A 23,113-nucleotide genomic window follows, 5' to 3' on the forward strand; every position below is an offset into this window, starting at 1 on the left:
TAGTTCCTGTCAATACATTTTTAATTCATAACATAAGGAAGATAGAATCCCCTCTATCTTGATATCTTCCTTGATGCATAACCAAATCTTACCTGTAGTATAGGCCACCTGCGCGACACCCATGTACATTAAAAAGTTCGTAAAAATGGAGGTAGGTAGCGCTTGAAAACCAATGATTTATGTATTAAAAGTTATAAACGTTTGCAATAAAAATAATGTCAAAGAGTTGCTTCTTGAATGTATATTTTTTTAACTTAAACTCTGGATCAGTGGTTTTATTTTGTTACGGTGAAGAATCGTCAAAGAAAACTATCAGGGAGAGCCTTATGGTTGAGATGTTACGTGACCAATCCATTTTATTAGATTAAATCATTCATTTTACACAAGAGACGTACAGAGTACACTTGCGTGTTGATATTTAAACAAACCAGTACAAGAAAAAAGAACGAGCAAGTTTCAGAGAAAAATAAATATTCTTTTTTCGTTTTGAGATACCTCAGAGCGCGCATTTATTGGAGTAAAAAATTGTCGTACATTTTTGCTGAAGAGAAAGAAGACCGGCGAAGGGCAAGAAATGATTAACAATATCTATTTCAACTTTTGAAGAGAGAAGAAGAAGAGAAGAAGACAGAGATAGAAAGTGGTGAAGGAGATACGATCGCTCCAGACTCTTAGAAACGCATTGTTGCTCTTCGGTTAAGGGCCCTGCAATAAGATATCAATGCGTTAAATTTTCTGCAATTTTGGTTTTATTGCGGAATGAGACGCGGAAGAGATGAAAAATCTGAAGATTGAGATAACTGCCCGCTGAGAGACAGCGCCAAAATTATTACGATCAGAGAAAATAGAAAAAACGCTTTCGTGACTTTTATTGCTTTAGAAATTTTTTCCATTTTTCTCTTGAATAATGTTTCATGATTTTCATGGAAATGGGAGTTAATTCAAACTACTAAAAACTTCATCATCTACGGATAAATTAGTCGATAAAGTGGATAAGTTAATATTGTTTTGTTTTTCAATTATCAGCAAATAATTGAAAGTTAATCGGGGTACAAAATAGAAAGATGTGAACTCATCAGTAATTTTTATAATTACTAAAGGGTTCTGATTAAATCAAATTCAAAAAATTTTTATAGTCACACAAATACCACACGTTCTTAAAACATCTAACAATAAAACAGTAGGTCTAAAATGATTTAAAAAATCAAATAAATATGTATCTAAAAATGAAGTAATATACTAAAAATTCGGAGAAATTATTATTTAAAAATTTCGTATACAAATGAAAAGATTTAACACTAATTATAATTAATAATTATTCAAAAAATTAAAAGTTTTCATTTGATTTGGTTTAGTATTTTGTTGGTGTTCTTCTATTAAAAGTTTTCAAGTAAATATACATATTAAATTTATATAAAAATGTAAAATTGTTCTGTTTGCTTAATGCAAAGTGTTCCCCCAACCTTGTGCGTGTTAAAAAATCAGATTTTGAAAATTCGATGTCAATTATTTGTTTTTTATGAAATTACTAAGGAATATTCCAAGTACCTTTTAATTATAAAAATTTGAACATATTTCTTTGCCAAAAGTTTTGACTATTATTGGTGTCGAAGTCCATTTTGATTCAATTTATACGCTCCGCATTTATTCGAATAAAACAAAATGCCATTTTTTTTTGGCTTAAACAAATAATAAGATACGAGAAAACAGACTTTGACACCGCTGCAACAGTTAGTTAAGACCTGCTAGAAATTTTGCCACACAATTTCAGAAAATTTTGCTTTTTTGTCAAGAAATTGTGTTAAATATTATTTAATACTGTAGGAAGTGAGTCTGATGGCCCGGCACAATCGACAATTTAGAGATAAACATTTTTGGTGCTCAGAATGTTCCCTAGTTATTAGTCTTGATACAGGAAAAAATAGCAAAAAAGAAGAAGAAAAAAGCAGAGGAAAGATTAGAAAAGCTTGATACGAAATAGAATCGCACTGTACTGTGACACCCTTAGAGAGAGGCGCCCCCTCCGCCTGCAGAGCCGCGTTGACGAGGCTTTTTGTGCGTGCGTTATTCTTACCTGCAGGTGTTAGTGGAGGAGGGCGCGCAGCTCACAGGTAGGTGCCCGAGTGCCGTCTGTTGACGTACTCTCGTGTGTGGTAGTAGTAAGCCTGGTTGCTGGAACGGATTGTCTGGAGCAGGTCGGAGTCCTTGGTGGTGTCCTTGATGGAGCGGATGCGCTCGGGGTAGGTGCGCAGGGCCCGCTCGGCCCACGTCTGCGGCCTGGGCAGGTCCAGGGCCTGGCCCTTACCCCTGTTGTCCAGGTACTTGATCACATCGTCGTAGTAGCTGTGACGGTAGTCGTACAAGTACGAGTAGTTCAGGTTGCGCTTCCTGTTGAAGTACTTGCACAGGATTGGCCTGTTGGGGTCGCGGCGCCTCGTTTCTTGGGGAGCCTCCTCGGGGGCGGCTTCCGCGCCCTCGGCGGCGGCCTCACCCTCTAGAGCCGGAGCACCCTCGGCACCCTCTGCGGGGGCAGCGGGGGCCTCTTCTGCGGGGGTCTCTTCGACGTCTCCCCAGGGATCTGCTTCCTCATCCATGGCTTCTGCAGCAAACTTGGATTACTTTCTGCGTGGTCAGGGTGAAATTTTGTTTTATTGTTCATTATTAGGATTAGTTCTTTTTTTTAACAATATTTAATTATTTAAGACTCAAGGACCGTTTATTCTCTTGCCAAATTATTTTGTTTTTTATAAATATAATTTTTGTATTTAGTGATTATTTTTTCAATTTACAGAAATTTTCTTATCGCGCAAAGATTACGACTTTCACATCCATATTAAATTTTCAGTTTTTCCTTCCAGCATAAAAAAAAAAATATTCAGTTATTTGGCCAATATTTAGTTTTTTCTACTGCCCTATCGAGTTTGAAAATAGAAAATTGTTTGATTTTATATTTTGTCATCCTTAATTCAATATTAAATTAGGCTCAACTTTTAACTTTTTCTCCATAAAATGTGTTGAAAATGTTGAGATCAGTTCAAATAAAAGCAAATTATGAATTTATTTTTTATATATTTAATTTCAAAATATTATGATCTTAATTTATCTGAAGTTTATTTAATATTATATATTTTGTGCATTAAAAAATAATATTTGGTTTATAATTAGTATCGTACTTTTAACTTATGAAAAGAGCAGAATCTTGCAGTCTATTCATTTTCAAGTTGAGTAAATTTTATGAATAAACAACATATATATTTTACGAGCTTTGGAAATTTTTCATGCTTCATTCTCAATCGAAGTGTCAAAGTCCAAAATTTATTTCTTTTTTTATTATATCTTCTATAATCCTTATTATAATGAAAGTGAAAGGATAAAATGCATTTTTCTATTAAAATAATGTTTATAAATAATCAGGTTCATACCAGATTTCATTCCATGATCAATTCTGCTTTAGCCAATATTATGTTAAATTCAATTCAATTGTGTTGTAATAATAAAAAATATAATTACAAAATTCTTTAGTTTATAAGCAAAATTATATATTTGTTACTTTACGGGGAAAATTGCAGTTATTCCTATAATTTGAGTGACGTCTGGGTAGTAAGTTATGAAATTTTTAAGGGCTAATTTTTGATAAACGAAAAATTGAAAATGGTTGGAGGTACACCTAATTGTGAGTACAACAAAGACGTCAGCTTATTTTTGGTGCCAAGACGCTAATGAAAGAGGCATTATTTCGCACTTCTTGATTTAATGCGGCAATCAGCGTTGCAAAGGCTGCGACTCTCGCGGCTAATTAGCACAGCAAAGAGAGCTAAGTATGCGCGCGAGTACTCAAATAAAATTTCGTCTGTTGACACGCGGTGAAACTTGATCCGCTGCCAACGGGAATTTCTTTTTTGCGAACAAAAAAAAATTGCAATTTATTTTTCATGACTTGCTGAAAAATTGGATTGAAATCGAGAGTATTAAACTTTGATATTTTTTTGCGGACGCACACACAGAGATATCGGCTGGTTCGTTTTTGGTGTCGGACTGGGGCTCTGGGTGTATTAGTGGCGGACATGGACGGTGACTAATTATACCCCATCGGCGCGAGCCCCGGCCAATACGGCATTCTTTCCGTTTCGACCGACGGAGAAAGAAGAAGGACCCCTCTGACGCAATCGAAAATTCGCCGACCGACCGACCCAGCCACCGTCTCACTCTCTTTCTCTCTCTCGCGCTTACCGAAAAAAAATAATGACCCCGAGCATCTGGACCGACGGCGGTTTATCTGAATTTCGTCTCTCGAGAGTGAGAGAGCCGGTCGTAAAACGGCGGCAGAAAGAAATGGATTTTATAAGAGCCACTTGTGGATCTCCCCGGCACATCTGCGAGAGAGAAAAGGGCTAAAAATTGCCCGACACACTAAGTGGAGGAAAACAAACAGAAAAAAGGAGATTTGTAGAATTTATTTATTTTTAAAAGGAAACTTATTGTTTTTTAACGTGACGCGGTTTTCTTTCATCAAAGGCCTTTCTTTTTCTGAAAGATAAAATTAACGTTCTTTGAGGCCGTATAATTTTTCTCTCTCTAAGCCACTAACTAGAGACCTGCCTAATTACACGCCTCGTAAAATTTAATCAGCGGGAATTAAAAATACATACAATTGACGTAAGTAAGGAGTATCATGTGAGCTTTGATTCGAGATTAGAACGTCTGTCTGAATCATCGATTTAAAACGAGAGACGTTTATTTTCGGACCGACTCACACCGTCGGCTTTTATTTTAATTAAACTTGAATTAAATTTATACCCTAGTACTAATTTAAATCTGAAATATTCTGCATTATTCTCAAAATAATCACTAAAATTATTAATTTTCGTTTTTGATATGAATAAAAACAATTTCTACGACCTTTTGTTAAAATCCAACTGGGTTAGTTTTGGAGGCGGTGCCGCCCCCGGAGGCGGGCGGGCGGGCAGCCCTGGGCAGCCCCCAGTCCGCCGCCGGGGGATGCACTGGGGTGCAGCGGGTGACGTCATGCAGCGACGGCGCGGCGGTGCTCACCTGGTGTGTGGACTCGCGACGGTGGAAGGTGCTCGACTGATGTGTCGGTGCGCGGCCGAGGTCCACCCGCTCCTTTGTTCCCCACCACCCCTTTGTGTTCTTCTTCCCGGCCCTTTAGCTGGCTCTCTCGCAACAATGAGTACCCTCGCTCGCACGCAAATCAGCCCTTTGTGTCGCGCATTCTGGGACAATTGCTCGCCGCACCAAGCAATGACACCCGATTTTTTTTTTTTTTTTGCTGCTCTGGCGCAACCAGGATCCGCTTACCCCACAATGCTCCAAAGGTCACCCTAATTGTTTCAAGAGCCAATTTTCATCTCGCGCAGAGGAGAACGCTGCGATTTTCACTCTCCGTTACTGCGGTGGAGACACAAAGTTACACAGTTAGAGAGTTAGAGATCTTTTTTTCAATTTGAAAATAAACAATTCATTCAAGTAATTAGAAACTGCTGAATAAAATTGTAAAAAAATTTTTCTTGAAGTTCATTGAACTAAAATTGCTTTAATTGTAATCAAATTTAATATCATTAGCAAAATTTCATAAATTTTAAAATTCCCTGTTTTTATTAGTTAAGTTAATTTATACTTTCAGTTTGTAATTTACAGCTCTTTAAATGCATGACCCTAAAAAGATATTTTGCGAAGCTATTCACTAGAAGAAAAGCACACACATTTAATTCATCAATCAATTGCCAAGCTAAAATTCCACAAACATAATTCATTTTTGTGATACGAACTTTTTCATTCCATTGCTTTTTAATCTGGAACCTTCTAAAAATTTAAAACAGTTAAAAATACTTCAAAGTTATGTAAACAAAATTCCGCACTTCATTAAACGAGCTTTCATTTTGAACAACACCCTTGCCGTTTAATTTTAAACGTAAATAAATATTATATAATTATTTCTTTCAGGCTCGCCTCGAACGTTCTTCTCTACCAGTTCTCTACGTACAAAGCATTCAATCAGTGATTTTTTTATTCTTGATGCCAACAGGACGTATTTCATGGAGTAGAAACTAAATAATGTAAGTAGAATATACAAACAATATACTTGCATAAAACAGTTGAAATTTTAAAAGAATCCTTTCAAACAAGGTATTATACTTGATCATTTTTTAAATCAAAATCACTGCTGAATTAAATTCAATTTATAAAATTACAAGAAACTTATGATTTTCAATTCATAAATTTTTGTTGATTATCTTTTAATATAGTTATCTTATTATTCCTTTTTTTAAATTGTGTCACAAGTAAAGAAATTTTTTTAAAGTTGTAATTTTAGATCTATAAAAAATAAAAATAAAACCTTTCAAAAAGATTATTAACTCAAATTTAAACGCTAAGAAACTTTTAATCACCTGCTTGCATGATAGTTTTTTATTTAGATTCAAAATTTTGGAAAATATTTAAAAATCATGAGTAACCTCATGAACATCTAATTTCGCTTAAATTTTTTTGAAGCATTTGTAAGATTAGTTACCCCATTTGAAACAGTCCACCTACTATATTTCATTTTTTGCTAATCCTCCCTGTGCTTATAAAAAATTGACCTCACGCTCAAAGGTGTCACACATAAATCTTGCGAGGGCTATTTTAAATGTGGCCACCGGCGAATTTTTGCACGTTTCGTGCCTATTTTTAAACTAAGGTGCCAGAAATATGAAGACGCATTGGGAATATTTAGAATCTCCCCTCGTCACGCCGTTCCAATTAGCAAAGAATATATCGAGGGAAGAATGATATCCCTCTTGGAATAAACTCGTCTTTCTTTTCTCAAATTAATTAATCTTTCGCGGCGGCGATTCGTTTTCTCTCTCAAGCACTTTGTTGTGGCACTTCATATTTTTCCACCTCGCGGGCCGCGCCACGTGAAATTAATCGCAATTGAGAAATTTTTGGCTCGCGACCCACACAAGCACCAGACACACCGAGAGGTGGAATAGAAGTGTATTTTATTCTAATCCACTAGCTGCGTGTAAACATTTTACTCTAAGTTTAAAAATAACGTCACCTCCAAGGACGATTCCGATGTCTTATTAGCAAACGGTAAAAAAGATCAATTGAATTGCTGTGCCGAAATCGCAAAATTTTAAATAGATGTTGCAAAAGTTTGCCGAAAAGTTTTAATTGAAATTATAAAATGAAAATCATGAGTTAAACAAAAAAAATGAGAGAAAGACAATTAGGTCGGTTAATTAATATCGTTTTAATTAAGCGGTCATGGCAAAGCTGCAGTGAAATAAATCAAACCGCACAAACAATTCACGTGTTGAGCAAAACACAATGCGCTAGTTGTTTGCCAAAAAGAAACTCGATTCTTCTTCTAGTGCAGGGAAATTGGCATTAATTAACGTCAAAAAGAACAAACACTGCAGTGTCTGGCTCTTTAAGAAAGGGTTAATTTCAAAATTATTAAAAATTGATTTGTAAAATTAATAGTAAAAATAAATGATAAAAGTGTGAATTTCATGTCGCAAGCTATTTTTCTAAATTTGCCAGTTTACTGCAACCCTCAAAAAGCACAAATTTGGAGTATAGAGCTATTTTTAATTTAATTATTTAATCTGGGTGCCAAAATTAACCAAAATAGCTGAATAATGTAAATACCATTATTATAGCCGTTATTCACACAAATTTTCAATTTATTTTTAATACTTCAATGCCCTTAAAGGAAACGTCGCGTGGAATAATGAGTATTTTTTTTCCGAATTAAAACTAAAAGTATTGTTACGTGATTTGGTACCACCCTAGCGCCGGTGAGCGGCCGCGGAGCAAATTGAAATTGAAAATTGTGAAGTGCGTTTGTGACGTCATAAAAGTTCTGCTGGCAAGCGCACGAGGGCGTTGACGGCCGGCCACTTGACCATGCTTTGTTTTGTTTTGAGGCAAGCCGAAAGGCGAGAGTGCGTCGCCTGCCGACTTTATTTAGCCAATTGAAGCGAACGAAGCACCGTTATTCATCGGCCGACGAAGCCGAACGTCATTTTGTCAGTCGGCAAAGCATCACGTCTGCCGAGTTTGTCGTGTCCGAGTATTATGCCAAGTCTTCCGCGCGAGCGACGAGATGGAAAAGTATGTACGTTTCGCAAGGAGTTGTTGTGTTTTTCGCATGATGTGCCTCTATATTTTGCACGCACAAGTTGCTCAAACGTAAACCACTAAAATCTGACACGTCAAGCACGACATTAGCCGAATTAAAATGCGTTGGAAATCTTTCTAAATTATTCAGTATGTTCATAGAAAACCATTACATTATTATTTATTTATTTTAATTCTTGGTGAAAGGTGCCCACGATAATTATAAGTTAATTTTCATTCAAACCTGAAGTACATGGTGCATCTCAATTTTGCTTCAATTTTGGGGAGCAACGCTCTTCCTATTTATTTTTTATTTTTTATATATAAAATTTTATCTGCTTTATTCGAAGACTAAAATATGAAATATTTTCAGGTGGCCAAAAGAAAACTTCTGAACCCGAGCCCTGCATATGTTCTCCAGTGGCAGCATTGCGTATGCAGATGATCGTCGACTGTGCTTTGGCAAGAAGACTGAATTTTTGACTGGTGATTGCTTCGGACAGTACATAAAGCAAATTTTTTAACAAACCCTCTTGTGTTTGGAGCTTGACATAATTAAAGTTACTAAATTATTTGCAAATTAAAAAGCAATAACAATAAGCTGTTTACAAGCATGAAGTGTATAATAAACAATAACTAATATTAAAATTTCACAGATCTAAGCTGAATAATTTATGTGCTCAATCCTTCTTTACGAATATTAATAATATTTGGTATAATTGGCATAATTTTAAGAATTTTAACGCATTGAAATTTTACATTTTTATAAATAAAATTAGAAGTTCAGTTGCAGTAGTAATTTATTTGTACAATAAATTGAAGATCATACAACTTTCAATCATTTAATCATTGTCGGCTTCTCTAAAACCAGTGTACTGTCCATCAACAGATGGCCACTTTGATCTTATACAGTGAACAACACAGGAAGGTATCACTTTCCTCACCTTGTGACCTAATTTTTCATAATTATTCAGCCACAAAATATAAACCCTGTAACCGAACAATCGGTAATTATTGTTGTCATCGACAAGCCACTGAGCTCTCTCATTCTTATCTTTTATCTTAGACACGTAAAAATGTCTATGAAGTTTTATCATATTCAAGCTAAGTACAGCATTGTTGAAGTCATCTGCTTCTGTAATGCATCCACTTCCAATGTTCTTATCCATTACAAGCGAAATCTCTCTGCAGCAGAGCGATTCGGCCCCAGTGGCCATGGCCATGCAGCTTCCGCAAGTACACCAATGTGTATTTCCAACTCGATTCTGCAAACGAAGCCTTTCCTCCTCAGCCTGAGCTTCTTCTTCCAGAATTTTCTGCAGCTCTTCGTCAGTGTACACAGGATCAAAATCTAAGGAGAAGTCCAACTGAGATGGCATGTCTCCCTCGGAATTTGAGTCCGATTCATAACTGGGCCCATCCATCTTTATAAAATTTAATTATTAATTAGAAAAATTACTAAGTGATGAATCAAACCTTTTCAAGAGACTTGAATTGTTGAGCGCTTTTTACAATTTTTGTGAGTGGAGTTTTTATTCAACAACTACTGGTGGGTTTCCCTGTCAACGATATTGGAATTTATTTTTGTAGTCACATGATATATTTGGAATTTTTAGAATGGTGCTTTTGCGCGCCTGTGCCCTGTAGAGAATAGAGGTCAAATAGAAAACACGAGGCGTGTCAGGCCTCTTTTTGTTTGTGCTTGCTACTGCACATATTTTACACTTCAGTTTTCAAATGAAATTTTGAAATGTACAGGTGCAATTGTAATGGGAAAATATAGTTGTTATGTATGCAATAAGAGAAGTTGCAAGAAGAATGGTCGGAGCCTTCATAAGTTCCCCAACAAAGATGAAAACCCTGAGCAGTAAGTGCAAATAATATAGATAAATTTTTCAAGGACAAAAATTTTCTTATATAATTTGTAAAATATGAATAACTTTAAAATACTTTTAAACAGACACAGGAAGTGGCTTGTCATTCTGCAAGTAACTGAAGCCGATTATGATGAAAACGTTCACACATTCCTCTGCTCGGACCATTTTGATTCCAATGCATTTGATGTGGGCCCTGATTTGAGGAGGAAACTGCTGCCTGATTTGTTCAAAAATTCGAAACGACAGCTACATGAAAATGCAGTTCCCTCCGTAAATCTTCCGAAGAGAAAGGAGACTATTGCTACTCAGACAGGTAAATATAATTATTATCATGGTTTTCAAATGCCCAAGAGTGAAGTGCATTTATGCCCCTTGCAAATTTAGAACTCTTATGCAAATGAGCCTGTGCAACCTTATAATATAAATTATTTTCCTGGACATAAAATAATATAACATATAAATAATACTTTTTTCTAGACTCCGAAAATCATGGCAACCCAACTGAAGCAGCCTGCTCTTCTTCTACTCGGAGAAAAAGAGGCCTGTCTAGCTATTATGGTAATTATTATCTTCAAATATTTACTATGGATAGTTGTATATGTTCTGTTTTTACACTATAGAACCTCCATCCGTCAGGCTATGCGCTGAAAGTGTCAATGACACGGAAAATTTGCCCGACCAGCACACTTCTTCTGAAATATCATCTTCTGACGAGGAAACCTCTCAGGCGGATTATTACAACGATGGTAAAAAGCAGATTGAATTTCATTTTAGAAAATTACAATAATAAAATTTCTAAAAAAATAGACACAGATGATGAAACTTTTATGCCTCCGGAAGCTGCTTTGCATCTGGAATCATCGTCGGATTCTGAATTTGATGAAGCTGAGGAAGAAGAAACACACTCAAGCGCTAATTCCTCTGTTTTCTATGTTGAAAAGGACAGTTTGCTTGAGTTATTCAAATTTTGTCAACGATGTGGGGCCCCGGTTGAGGATCGAAAGTTAGTTGAAGTTGGAACTTTGATTACTGTCACTGCAATCTGCTTAGAGGGACATTCTATAGAATGGAAGAATCAGAAGTAAGCAAAAAATTACTTGTGTCTTGTCCTTAGTGTTCTGCACTGATATTTATTGAATCTTGCACAATGCACAGACTCACCTTTCTGATCATTATTTTTTGTATTTTTTTATATTTGTTAATAATATATATCTTATTTGTATTGCTTCAAATTTATTGAATATATATTTTTTTAAATTTTGTTAATATTTTCAAGTTGTTAAATAAATTTGTTAAAAATTAATGTTTATCCATATTTATATACTGTTGTAATATTAATATTATAAAAAGCTCAATTATGTGGGTTTCTTTTTGGATTTATGTTTGGTGTAGCTCCTATATATATATTTCTATGTATATATGAAAGAAAAGAAATAAATTTTACATTTGTTGCTACCCAAAAATTATTTACATTTTTTCTTTCAAAGGATGGTTGAGTTGCAGCCGGTTTTGAACGTCGCTGTCTCATCAGCAGTTTTTCTGAGCGGAATCAATTTTGAGGCCCACCGACGTTTCTGCACAGCGCTCGATTTGTCATGTGTCCACAGAAGCACATATTTTAGGCACTTGAACCAGACTGTCCACCCTGTGGTGGAAATGACGTGGATGGTCGAGCAAAAGAGGGTTGTGACAGAACTAATCGACAACAACAGGGAGATAATTCTATTGGGCGACGGTCAGTACGACTCTCCGGGATTTTCGGCGAAATATGTGTCTTATATAATAATGGATTCAGCAACAGAACAAGTACAATAATATGAAATTTAATTTTCAATATTATAGAAAGTTTCTCTTACAGGTCGTTGACTTTGTTGTTTTCCAAAAAGGGCAAGTGTCTGGAGAGCTTGAAAAGGAAGCCTGCAAGTATCTGCTCGAGAGAATTATCGAAACGTTTCCTCATGATCTCCTAGATGGAATTTGTACTGACAGACATTCTGGGATACGAGCTATGTTGCAGAAGCCTCCTTTCAAAGGGGTTATTGCCCAGTATTTTGATGCAAGTGTTTAAAAACAATTCCTAATATATTCATTGGTTCCATAATCTATTCTCCTGATCAATTAGGTCTGGCACCTTGGAAAGGGCCTAATGAAAATCTTCACTACAACATGTCGATTGAAAGCTCTCATCGAGTGGAAAACGTCTTTAGTCAATCATTTCTGGGCAAGCTGTAGAAATGCTGGCGGCGATGGTGATCTCTTGGTTGAAGAGTTCACCTCATTTTTGCACCACATACAGAACCAGCACGAATTCGAGGGAGAGAAATTTACAGCTTGTCGTCATCCCCCCATTTCAGCAGATGCCAGCAGGAAGAAAAAGTGGCTAATTCCTGCAAAACATGTGAAGGAACTGAAGGCTATCGAGAAATTGGTGACGGACAAAAAATTTTGCTCAGACATCAAGCTGGCGGCGAAATTTGTTCACACTGGTGTTGTCGAGAGGCTCAATAACCAGAGCATGAAGTATCATCAGAAGTATTGCTCATTTGGCCATCGTGGCATGAGTTGTCGGAGGGCCCTTGCTTGCCTGGAGCAGAACTTCAAAATCAGGCACCCAACAGAAGTTATTGCCCTTGAAGACATCTTTGTGAAGAGAACTGGTCATCGAACCCTAAGGAAAAGGTACAAAACAAGGGATGACTCATGGCGACGAAAACTACAAGAGAGCATACTGGAAGCCGTCATCTGTCCCGAATCCTTCTACTATGATGAAAAATCTGTGAAGCAACTATTGTATGAAAAACCCATTCCCCAAAACATCAGCAAAGTTCCGGCAATGACTGTTGAGGAGAAAGGCAGAAATTTGCTGTCTAGAATGCATAACTTGGATGAGTTGGATGAAGTTTTGTTGGATGCCGAATAAATGATCTTAGGAACTGAACTTCTAATTTTATTTATAAAAATGTAAAATTTCAATGCGTTAAAATTCTTAAAATTATGCCAATTATACCAAATATTATTAATATTTGTAAAGAGGGATATAGCACATAAATTATTCAGCTTAGATCTGTGAAATTTTAATATTAGTTATTGTTTATTATACACTTCATGCTTGTAAACAGCTTATTGTTATTGCTTTTTAATTTGCAAATAATTTAGTAACTTTAATTATGTCAAGCTCCAAACACAAGAGGGTTTGTTAAAAAATTTGCTTTATGTACTGTCCGAAGCAATCACCAGTCAAAAATTCAGTCTTCTTGCCAAAGCACAGTCGACGATCATCTGCATACGCAATGCTGCCACTGGAGAACATATGCAGGGCTCGGGTTCAGAAGTTTTCTTTTGGCCACCTGAAAATATTTCATATTTTAGTCTTCGAATAAAGCAGATAAAATTTTATATATAAAAAATAAAAAATAAATAGGAAGAGCGTTGCTCCCCAAAATTGAAGCAAAATTGAGATGCACCATGTACTTCAGGTTTGAATGAAAATTAACTTATAATTATCGTGGGCACCTTCCCACTTAGCAAAATATAATTTCGAAAATGAGATCATTAATTTATATTTAATTCACACTCATTAATGTCTAAAAATTAATGTATAATTAATATATAATTAATGAGGTCAACAAGTTTTTTATCCAAACATACTAATTTTTTTTCATTATTGAATAATTGTTGCATAATCAATTGATGACTTTAATTATATTAATTAATTATCAATTGATGATTAATTAATTGGTGTTAATTAGTATCATTGTTCTTAATCGCAAATTGCGCATGCTCGAGCATGGTGGCGGGGGCAGTATTCGACAAGAGATGTCGCCGCAGTGCTTCCGCTTCCGCTGAGCCGCCATTACCCACGTTTTCTTCGGACGCAGTTGACTGACACGCTGGTACACACGCCTCTGGCCCTGCTCCCTGCTTTTTGATTTAAACCTCGATTTCCTTTCGACCTAGTAACAGCGAAAAGCGTCGTCACGCTCCACAAATTGAATTTTTCCTCGAGAAGTGAGAGAAATTGCGGTGAACAGTCGGAGAAGTGTGTGTCGTCTGCCCTGGCCGCACATGGATTTTTTGCGTGTGAGCCCATCGAGTGAACACGTGTTCGGGTCTGCTTAATTTTTTGTGCGGAGAGATCTCGACGCATGTAAAGTGCCAACCAATAAGGCTTGCGACTGGTAAGAAAATCAAACTAATTTATTGTTAAGGATTTTTAGAATGGGCGCGAGAACGAAGTCTCAAAATCTTATTCTGAAAAAAACCTCGGTTCCGCAAAGTTTCGACACCATTTTGGGACTTTTCACATTGAGCTCTTGATCAGCTCTCATTCAATTCGGTCTCCCATCCAATTCATTTTGGACTGGGGGATGCATGTGGGACGGAATTGAATGAGCCGATGCGCGCTCCAAATATGCGCACAAAAGGCTCGTTCTGCATTTTTTTCTTGCGTAGATACCAGCCGAGACCATTGAAATCGGTGGGTCTCGAATGGTCTCGGAAATTTTGGAGCTATTATTATCATCATAGAAGGTTTATGTTCCAAATCGGTCTCCGTGGTTTCTCGGTGGGTCTCATGAGCCGGTCTCGGTGCTTTTCTTTATTTAAGAAATAATTTCTTTTTAAAAACATTTATATAAGTTTAAAAACTTAATTATCAAGTCAAGGTAATACACACTTCTATTTTAATTAAAAAGTTTCATATAGTAATGTTTATTTTATGAAACTTTTTAAACTTTTAATTCCACTTATAATTTGATTAACTTTAATAACATAATTTAATTTGGTTCACTAAACATTCACACTTATTCAAAATTAATTTTCCCTCTTTGATGTGTAGTTTTTATATGAAATTGATTAAAGACTCCTTTATTGACGTAGTCAAATTAAGTCTTTGCAACAATGGTGGTTAAATTTTCCAATTATTGATAAAATATTTCCTATTGTTGAAAAGACTTGATTTGACTATGTCAATTAAGAGGCCTTATAATTTCGGCGACTCTTCTATTCATTATTTATCAGTCAGTATTTACTAAGAAATCATGGAATGATTGACTCTCTGATTTTCTTTACTTTATTTTCAATTACTTTACTTATATTATTATTACTCTTTATTTTTGAATCATTTTGACTAACTGTGAATGTTTCATGAACCAAAATTAAATTATATCTATCTACGCAAATGTAAGTTAATAAAAAATAAATAAAAATCAAACGTATAAATTTTTTAATTCAATTGAATACAGTGGAATTAAAAATTAAAAAAGGTTTTAATAAAATTTATGAATGTAAAGACAAATTTAATAATTTCACATTAAATAAACATCAAACTGAAACTTAAATTAAAATAATTGTGTAATAACTTGACTGATAATTAATGAAAGTAAAATTTTGCTCAAAAGAAATTATTTCTTAATTACAAAAAAGCACTGAGACCGACCAAGACCGGCTCATGAGACACACCGAGACCGACTGAGAGCAGTCGACACTCACGGAGACCAATGTGGCCCTATGATGATAAAGTTACAAAAATTCCGAGACCGGTCGAGTCCCACCGATACCAGTGGTCTTGACCGGTCTCGATGGGTTTCACGTCCGACAAGGGATAAAAGTAGTTTGTATAAATTAATTTTTTTTTAATATATACATGTTTTTGATCATTAAAGGAGAATCTGAAATCGATCTTGGCTGGACTGCTGAGTTGCTGGACTTTTAAACTTGCAGCGTGATTCTTAGCCGAGCCCCTGACACCTATTTTTACGGTAAATTAGTAAAAAATTCATTGTATAATAGTTTATTTTTTATTTTTCTAACATTTATTGTTGTCTAATTTTATTGCGGATTGTGATAATTATGTGCTTTTTGTAATCATAGTAAAACGAGTTATAGTTAATTTTAAGCCATACATTCTTATTTAGGCTTGCTAATAAAAATTATTGGCCCTATGCAGGCTGTTAAGATGACTGAACTTTCAAGAAAGATTTTGAATATTGCCAATGGACGGGCATGGGTTGTAATCCAGTTTGATGCTGACATAGAAGAACATGGCTTTTACAAGGCTGACTACCTAGACCTGCCCATGAAATGGGTGAAACTGCCCGAGAATGAAGCCGAGTCTCTGGAGGCTTCGTTTCCAGATTCAAAACTGGTCAGGAGGGATTTCCCACTAGCCAAATTTAAGGAGGAGGCTCAAGCATCGGAGACCTGTTTGTTTGCTGAAAAGAACGTCCCCTTCATCACTCTCAAGAACTTCAAGGTCGTCGGCTTCGCTAGTAACTCTTATTAAATATTTATCGGCTTTTATCTATATTGCCAAATTGAAAGAGGGAACTGCCAAAAATTAATTTTATTGTTGCTTCTTTTAACATTGCCTTTTACGTGTGTTGCTAATTGGTGTAATTAAGTGCTCCATCTACCTTCTCAGCTCAATTATGCCCATATTGGACTTTCGTGTGCCTTATTATTTGCAAGCTTAGAGAAACCCCTGTGAGAAATCTTACTTTTTGACGGTCTTTTTTTTTTAAGGAACAGTTATAACTTATAGTGTCTAATTTTGTGTCAGTTTCACCTCTCCGTCTCCATTACCCAATGAGCCAGCATGATCAAGGTAGAAGGAAAATGGAGAAACGGAGAGAAGGAACGCAAAGAAAAATTAAAAGGGAGAGACCTAATGGCACTGAAAAATATCGTCGGAAATTAAAATAATACTTTTGGTAGTTTCCTCTGAATCTGCTAATTCTTATTAATGGAGAACTCTATCTATGCTCATGATTATGATTTGGGGGAAAAACAATATATTTAATGTGATCTGGTTCGCCATCAGATTGTGTCTTGCATGTGAAATATATCTCAAATGTGACCTGTTAATCAGATATAACGCGCTCCTTTGCTCTCTCTTGAAAAAACATTTTGCTCCGCTCCCACAACCTCTTTATAAAAATGAAGGTAAAAAACTAAATAATATCGGATTTCTTTTAATCTTATTTCATTTACAGCAATTGCACCAAATTGACTTTTTAATCATTATTTAAACTTTTTTTGGAAGCGATTTTTTGTCAATTTTCCCTCCGCACTAAATATGTCAAAATGTCAAAAAAGCTTCTGTGGAGCGGAGTGAGAACGCTGGAGTGACGCCATGTCTGCTAGTATTTTAACCCACTCATGGTGTTAATATTAGAGTACTTACAGTATGCTTATAGTAATAATATTCAATTATATGAGATTCAGTTCAATATGCCTGCATGTAACACGATTGTACTGATATTAGTCTTTTTAAGTTCAAGTTTTCATAATAATGATTATTTCATTGAAAACTGCAGTCAACTGTTCAAGAACGAGCATGCATTTGTCTTGTGTTGACGTTTATTTGCGCATCGAGAGGGAGCTGATAATCATGTCTGTACTCATGTTACCCTTGATTTGTTTTTCAAAATCGATAACATTAAAATTTTTCTCATCCTGAGAATTGATGGAAAATTGCTACATCACTTTTGCATTTAACATTAAAATATATTCGTAAAATGTCCCATTTTCAGTCCAAAACGGTTGATTTTTTTCTATTTCTGCCATCTTAAAATTCTGTAATCTTAATAGAAGCTGAATAGATTTTGTCAACCTGCAAGTCACTTCACTTGAAATGCACATTTTTGATGCATAATGAAAAGTTTTCAATTATTAAATAGAAGTACAAATTTAGATATAAATGCATTTCTCATGCATTGTAACATCAACAAAATCCAATTATACTGTCAGTGTTCCATGAATTATTTAATTATTTAAAATCATCTGTTCTAGGTACAAGAATAAGTGCAGTATCAAAAATCAAGGACAAGGTCAACAAGGATAAGCCCATTGAAACCACTGATACAGAGGAACACTCAACTAGGTTCCGGCGTCCAACTGAAAAGGTTAGAGAACAACGAGATACCTTCGGCGAACCAACTAACAAAAAAAAGAAAGGTACAATCTCTTAATATAATTACTGTGATTTATAATTAGTGTTTGCTTGGTCTTCAGTTAATTTAATAACCTAATAATTTTTTACTTTGGTTTTTTTTAGCAGCAGAAAATTCTGCTCCAGAAGCTACCCCTTCGTCACAAATCAGAGTTCAACATGAAGATGGAGGAGGTCATGCGGAGCAACAGAGGTTGAATTTAAGAAGAATTGCTGATTTCGAGACCACCAATGCTTCTCTACAAGATGTCATGCTCAAATTATCTGAAAGCAAAGAAAGGGAACGAGTATTGTGTAGGTTTTCATTCTCTGGAAAATCATTTGACATTTTTTTTATTATTTTTTGTTCTCTGTTATCAGCTGCTAAGATTGATGTCCTCACCAAAGAGCTCTCAGCTTTAGTGGTAGTAGTAAAAGAGATCTCTAAAACATCTGAAAAAACCTACCACAAGCTGAAAAAGCTGGCCAGTGAAACAGCCTCACGAAAATTTGTTCTGCGGGAGGACAGGAACGAGTGGAAGCTACCCTTGAATAGTGTGAAAGAACTGGAGACCTTGTCAGCCACCCTGAAAGGAGACGCTGATTCCAAAAAGAGATTGGTAAATACTTTATCATGTGATTATAAATGCGTAACAAATATTTTTTATTTTTAGATCGACTATCTTCTAGAAGAAGAGTTGGGAGACAAACTATCCACAATTGTATCTGCTATTGTAAATCAAATCATTGGTGAAGGTCTCCAAGATAAGTTGGTCCTCAAGTATCCAAAAAACTGCTCAAAAAACAAGGGATGTAAGAAAGAAATTCTTATTGTTCATGAAGTCTACCACGCTCTCCGAGGTATGCCTATATATTTAATAAATTTGAAACCAAAACCGCGATATATGTAAATGCTTTTTTTTCAGGTGCTGTAGTTCAAGGTTGCAATGATAAGAAGATCAAGTTGGTTGGTATTAACAAGGCCATCAGCTCATGCATTTCTCAGTTAGGGCAGAGAAAGAAGAGAAAGAAGTCTGACAAAGAGGATGAAGGTAATTAAATTATTTAGGTTTTTGATCTTTTTCATCAAACTTTTATTTATGAGTTTTTGTAGGATTTAAGATTTTAAATTTTAATTAATCATTTGGTTCTCCTCAGTATATAAGTAGCCTAATGAACACATTTTTTTTGTTAGTTTAATCTGATATAAACGATATAATTTTTTAGCTCCAGAGCCAGAAGCAGTGAATGACGAAGAACTCGACGAGGAAGAGACAGACGATGAACTTCACGAACTTCAACCAGACACGACTGCTCTGCAACAAGACAAGACTGCGCTGCCGCCTCCTGAGCAAGGCCTGGAAGAGCTACTGAACAACAGCTTCCTACCCGACAGCGATCCAGAATGACTGGACGAAGACGTACTGCGAAGTGCAGGAAAGTGGAGCAAATGCGTGCAGTGGTGAACAATGAATTATTATCAGAAACAATCTCAAAACAAGGCAGCAGTGACTCGGACAGCATTGCAAGTGATATTCTACATATACCGTCTTCCCCATTAGTCAGTAATCTAAGCAGCCCATTAAGGTCGAGCCCAATTTTTGACGGTGAAATAGATGTCCCTAATGAATTTACCGCAGTTCCCAATCTTGTCAATGACCTCCCATCCAGCGAGTCAGACAGTGAAAGCTCAACAAATTCCGGCTCAATTGCTGAAAGTGTTACTATTAACTCCCCGTCAAATCATGAGGAATATATAGATTTTGAAGCCTCTGCAGATCTGTTCTCAAGCGATCTCGTCAAAATTTACAACAAGCACAATTTAACACAGTCATGCTTAGAAGATATTCTAAAAGCTGCTAGGAAACATAAAATCTTTAAATCTTTGCCTTGTCGTGCCCCTACTCTGCTAAGACTTTCGAATTTTAAATCTAATACAATTTTCATTAACCACTCGAATAGGGAAGAGCATCCCTATAAAGGAGAATTTACTTATTTTGGCCTTATACCATCCTTGTTACAAGCAGTGGAAAAATGCCCGATTCTGAAGAAAGAAATATTAAGTAATCAAGCTATAAATTTTGCAATTTCAACTGACGGAGGAAATTTGTTCAAGAAAGGGTACTATAGTAAGACTATCTGGCCACTGATGGCTAATATCATTTCTCAAAGGTACCGTTTCGAGTCTATTTTGATTGGGTTTTTTCTTGGATCAGGGAAACCTGATCATCAAGAGTTCTTGGCAGATTTGACACACGAATTAAGCAAAATCCAATCCAACTATATTGAGGTTGACGGTGTTTTAATTCAAATTAGAATCCAGTTTTTCACGGCTGACGCGCCGGCCCGTGCTTTCCTTAAACAAATTTGTGGACACAATTCTAAGAAAGGTTGTGAACGGTGCTCTTTGGAACAAGGCAAGGGTGACTTTTGTCGGTGCCACTTTAAGAATATTCCTGTGAATGAAATGAATTTGAGAACGGATGCGTCTTTCCGTTCTCAAGAAGATGTTGAGCACCACAAGGGGGTTAGTTCATTGCTTATAATCCCCAATTTTGATATTGTTCAAGATGTTATTTTGGATTCACTTCATCTTTTAGATGAAGGTGCCGCCAAACGCTTTCTTTATCATGTGTTGCTAGAATCCAAAGGACCTGCTCGAATGTTGAAAGCAAACGCCAAGGCTATGGATGAAGACATTTCAAAACTTGCGACATTCATGCCAATTGATTTTCAACGTCGACTCGGTCCTTTGAAATTCTTAAAAGCCTACAAGGCGACCCAATACAGATTCTTTCTCGAGTACGCAGGCCCGGTTTTATTGAAAGGCAGAGTGCACACAAATGTGTACAATCAGTTTTTAAGGCTTCACATTGCTACTCGAATTTTGAGGAGCAACTTATGCTCAGAAGAAGATTTATTGAAGAAGAGTAGAGAATTGTTAACTGATTATGTTGGAAATGTTGAAAATACTTTTGGTAAAGGCCAAATTGTCTATAATACACACTCTCTCTTGCACCTGCCAGATATGTCCGCGCGCTTCGGATTATCACTAGATGATCTCTCCTGTTACTCGTCGGAAAATTTTATTCGTGAAATTTTAAATAAGATCAAGAGTGGGAAGAACATTTCGGCGCAAATTTGTAGAAGATTTGCTACTAAAGAACGATATCTTTGTAAGAAACTTTTTTACGATGAACCATTTATAGAGTGGAAAGGTGAATGTGCCAAAATTAATTTTAAGTATCTACAAATTATTGTTCCATCAAAAAATGACTGCTTCTGTTCTTTAGTTTGTGGGTCAGTTGTGAGACTGATTCGGTTTGACGCAAAATCAAACAATTTTGATTGTGAAAAGTTCAATGATTTGGGCTCATTTTTTGTCTTAGGCGAGATCAATTCCCAACAATTAGGTGTAAAAAAAGTATCTGTTTCTAGAGAAAGACTAATTGTATCCATTCATGCACTGAAAGCAAAATTGATTTTATTGCCTTTCGAAAATAAATTTATATCGTTTCCAATTTTGCACACTATCTGCTGATATGATTTATACACTCTGTATTAATGTAAATGCTGCATTAACAAAAATAAAACAATACACATTTTAATAATTAACCAAACAGAAATTTATTTTTCAACAAAATTGACTAATAATGAAGGTAAAATTAGTTGTGCATTAATTATTGTTCATTAATGCCACATCATTAATTATACATTAATAAAAAAGCGTTACACGCAATTAGTTGAAAATTAATTAGACTAATTAATGTGGCATCTTATATAATTAATGAAAAATTAATGATCCATCATATTTTGCTAAGTGGGTTTCACCAAGAATTAAAATAAATAAATAATAATGTAATGGTTTTCTATGAACATACTGAATAATTTAGAAAGATTTCCAACGCATTTTAATTCGGCTAATGTCGTGCTTGACGTGTCAGATTTTAGTGGTTTACGTTTGAGCAACTTGTGCGTGCAAAATATAGAGGCACATCATGCGAAAAACACAACAACTCCTTGCGAAACGTACATACTTTTCCATCTCGTCGCTCGCGCGGAAGACTTGGCATAATACTCGGACACGACAAACTCGGCAGACGTGATGCTTTGCCGACTGACAAAATGACGTTCGGCTTCGTCGGCCGATGAATAACGGTGCTTCGTTCGCTTCAATTGGCTAAATAAAGTCGGCAGGCGACGCACTCTCGCCTTTCGGCTTGCCTCAAAACAAAACAAAGCATGGTCAAGTGGCCGGCCGTCAACGCCCTCGTGCGCTTGCCAGCAGAACTTTTATGACGTCACAAACGCACTTCACAATTTTCAATTTCAATTTGCTCCGCGGCCGCTCACCGGCGCTAGGGTGGTACCAAATCACGTAACAATACTTTTAGTTTTAATTCGGAAAAAAAATACTCATTATTCCACGCGACGTTTCCTTTAAACCATCTTCAGTATCCTTGTCATAAAATAAAAGTTTAGTCTCCTCGCAACTTTCATGAAAATTGTTTTGACAAGAGGCGCAGGACTAAAAACAAAATCGTTGAGATGCATCCTCGGGTGCTGAATGATCGAACTGACGCAGGGAACGCAGCCAGTTGAAAAATGGGCCGCAGACAAAAGAAACAAGCGGGACAACACACACGACCGCCACTTTGCGCCCAAAGGTCGCACCGAAATAAAAACCATTTTCGTAATTTCAATTTTCAAGGCTGATATTTTCAGCAGTCGCGTGGCCGCTCTCCAAATATTTCGAAAATCCAACCGATATGAAACTTATTTTATAATGCTGTCGACATGGTGCTCAGTGTTTTGGCTCCGAGAAGATTTATTTTGTAAATATTTAGCCTGGGCATGAAATTCATAAATCTTGGGGCTATAAAATTGTGTGCGCCGCTTCCCGCGAGATTTCTGATTTCGCCGGCCGCGATGTTAATCCTTTGAACCCAGCGCTTGGCAGCTGTGGTGCACAGAGAGATGCTTGATTGCATGTTAAATTAATGCATCTAAAATTAATACAGCTTTTGATCACAGCAAATATTTCCATTTCAATCTGATGGATCTGATGATGATTTGAGATGAGAACAATAAGTATTTTTGTTTTGTATAAATTAGCTTCTTTGATATGGGAACTGGTCTACAACAAATAAAAATAAAATTTCAAAATCATTTACTA

The 23,113-nt window shown here is 36.0% G+C and overlaps 4 protein-coding genes across 8 annotated transcripts; 3 read left to right on the forward strand and 1 right to left on the reverse strand.

Annotated features, from left to right (window-relative positions):
• Positions 1–319: 319 nt before the first annotated feature.
• On the reverse strand, positions 320–5,213 carry LOC132197783 (flightin). Of its 4 annotated transcripts, none has more exons than XM_059621324.1 (3): positions 5,053–5,213; positions 2,143–2,599; positions 320–705 (listed from the first exon to the last, which is right to left on the reverse strand). In XM_059621324.1, the coding sequence occupies exons 2-3, from the start codon at positions 2,592–2,594 to the stop codon at positions 672–674; spliced, it is 486 nt and encodes a 161-aa protein (XP_059477307.1). In that variant the 5' UTR covers positions 2,595–2,599; positions 5,053–5,213; the 3' UTR covers positions 320–671. The 4 variants fall into 4 exon arrangements, with proteins under 4 accessions (XP_059477307.1, XP_059477303.1, XP_059477304.1 ...); XM_059621320.1 differs by having other exon boundaries at positions 2,075–2,599; XM_059621321.1 differs by having other exon boundaries at positions 2,075–2,596; positions 5,053–5,199.
• Positions 5,214–7,798: 2,585 nt separating this feature from the next.
• LOC132197782 (uncharacterized) lies at positions 7,799–12,237 on the forward strand. The gene is made up of 8 exons (XM_059621319.1): positions 7,799–8,124; positions 8,504–9,997; positions 10,091–10,320; positions 10,485–10,565; positions 10,628–10,753; positions 10,815–11,088; positions 11,495–11,813; positions 11,866–12,237. Exons 2-8 carry the CDS (start codon positions 9,900–9,902, stop codon positions 12,073–12,075), a joined length of 1,338 nt encoding a protein of 445 aa, XP_059477302.1. The 5' UTR covers positions 7,799–8,124; positions 8,504–9,899; the 3' UTR covers positions 12,076–12,237.
• A 1,473-nt stretch (positions 12,238–13,710) lies between these two features.
• LOC132197781 (uncharacterized) lies at positions 13,711–19,348 on the forward strand. Of its 2 annotated transcripts, none has more exons than XM_059621318.1 (9): positions 13,711–14,185; positions 15,671–15,766; positions 15,955–16,276; positions 17,799–17,963; positions 18,067–18,252; positions 18,319–18,557; positions 18,612–18,798; positions 18,864–18,989; positions 19,165–19,348. In XM_059621318.1, the coding sequence occupies exons 3-9, from the start codon at positions 15,964–15,966 to the stop codon at positions 19,344–19,346; spliced, it is 1,398 nt and encodes a 465-aa protein (XP_059477301.1). In that variant the 5' UTR covers positions 13,711–14,185; positions 15,671–15,766; positions 15,955–15,963; the 3' UTR covers positions 19,347–19,348. The 2 variants fall into 2 exon arrangements, with proteins under 2 accessions (XP_059477301.1, XP_059477300.1); XM_059621317.1 differs by having other exon boundaries at positions 13,741–14,185; positions 18,064–18,252.
• A 39-nt stretch (positions 19,349–19,387) lies between these two features.
• On the forward strand, positions 19,388–21,553 carry LOC132197780 (uncharacterized). Its single transcript, XM_059621316.1, has one exon. The coding sequence runs from the start codon at positions 19,388–19,390 to the stop codon at positions 21,476–21,478; it is 2,091 nt and encodes a 696-aa protein (XP_059477299.1). The 3' UTR covers positions 21,479–21,553.
• The last annotated feature ends 1,560 nt before the right edge of the window (positions 21,554–23,113 follow it).

This window comes from Neocloeon triangulifer, unplaced genomic scaffold (genome assembly GCF_031216515.1).
Source record: "Neocloeon triangulifer isolate White Clay Creek 2 clone unplaced genomic scaffold, ASM3121651v1 ptg000012l, whole genome shotgun sequence".
Classification (NCBI taxonomy): Eukaryota; Metazoa; Arthropoda; class Insecta; order Ephemeroptera; family Baetidae; genus Neocloeon; species Neocloeon triangulifer.

Coding starts and splice junctions, on each gene's coding strand:
- LOC132197782 (XM_059621319.1), top strand. CDS start 9,900: ATGGGAAAATATAGTTGTTATGTATGCAATAAGAGAAGTTGCAAGAAG. Junction 10,566..10,627: donor AGGCCTGTCTAGCTATTATG/GTAATTATTATC, acceptor TTTACACTATAG/AACCTCCATCCGTCAGGCTA. Junction 11,089..11,494: donor ATAGAATGGAAGAATCAGAA/GTAAGCAAAAAA, acceptor TTTCTTTCAAAG/GATGGTTGAGTTGCAGCCGG.
- LOC132197781 (XM_059621317.1), top strand. CDS start 15,964: ATGACTGAACTTTCAAGAAAGATTTTGAATATTGCCAATGGACGGGCA. Junction 18,558..18,611: donor CTGATTCCAAAAAGAGATTG/GTAAATACTTTA, acceptor TTTTATTTTTAG/ATCGACTATCTTCTAGAAGA. Junction 18,799..18,863: donor AGTCTACCACGCTCTCCGAG/GTATGCCTATAT, acceptor CTTTTTTTTCAG/GTGCTGTAGTTCAAGGTTGC.
- LOC132197783 (XM_059621320.1), bottom strand. CDS start 2,594: ATGGATGAGGAAGCAGATCCCTGGGGAGACGTCGAAGAGACCCCCGCA.
- LOC132197780 (XM_059621316.1), top strand. CDS start 19,388: ATGCGTGCAGTGGTGAACAATGAATTATTATCAGAAACAATCTCAAAA.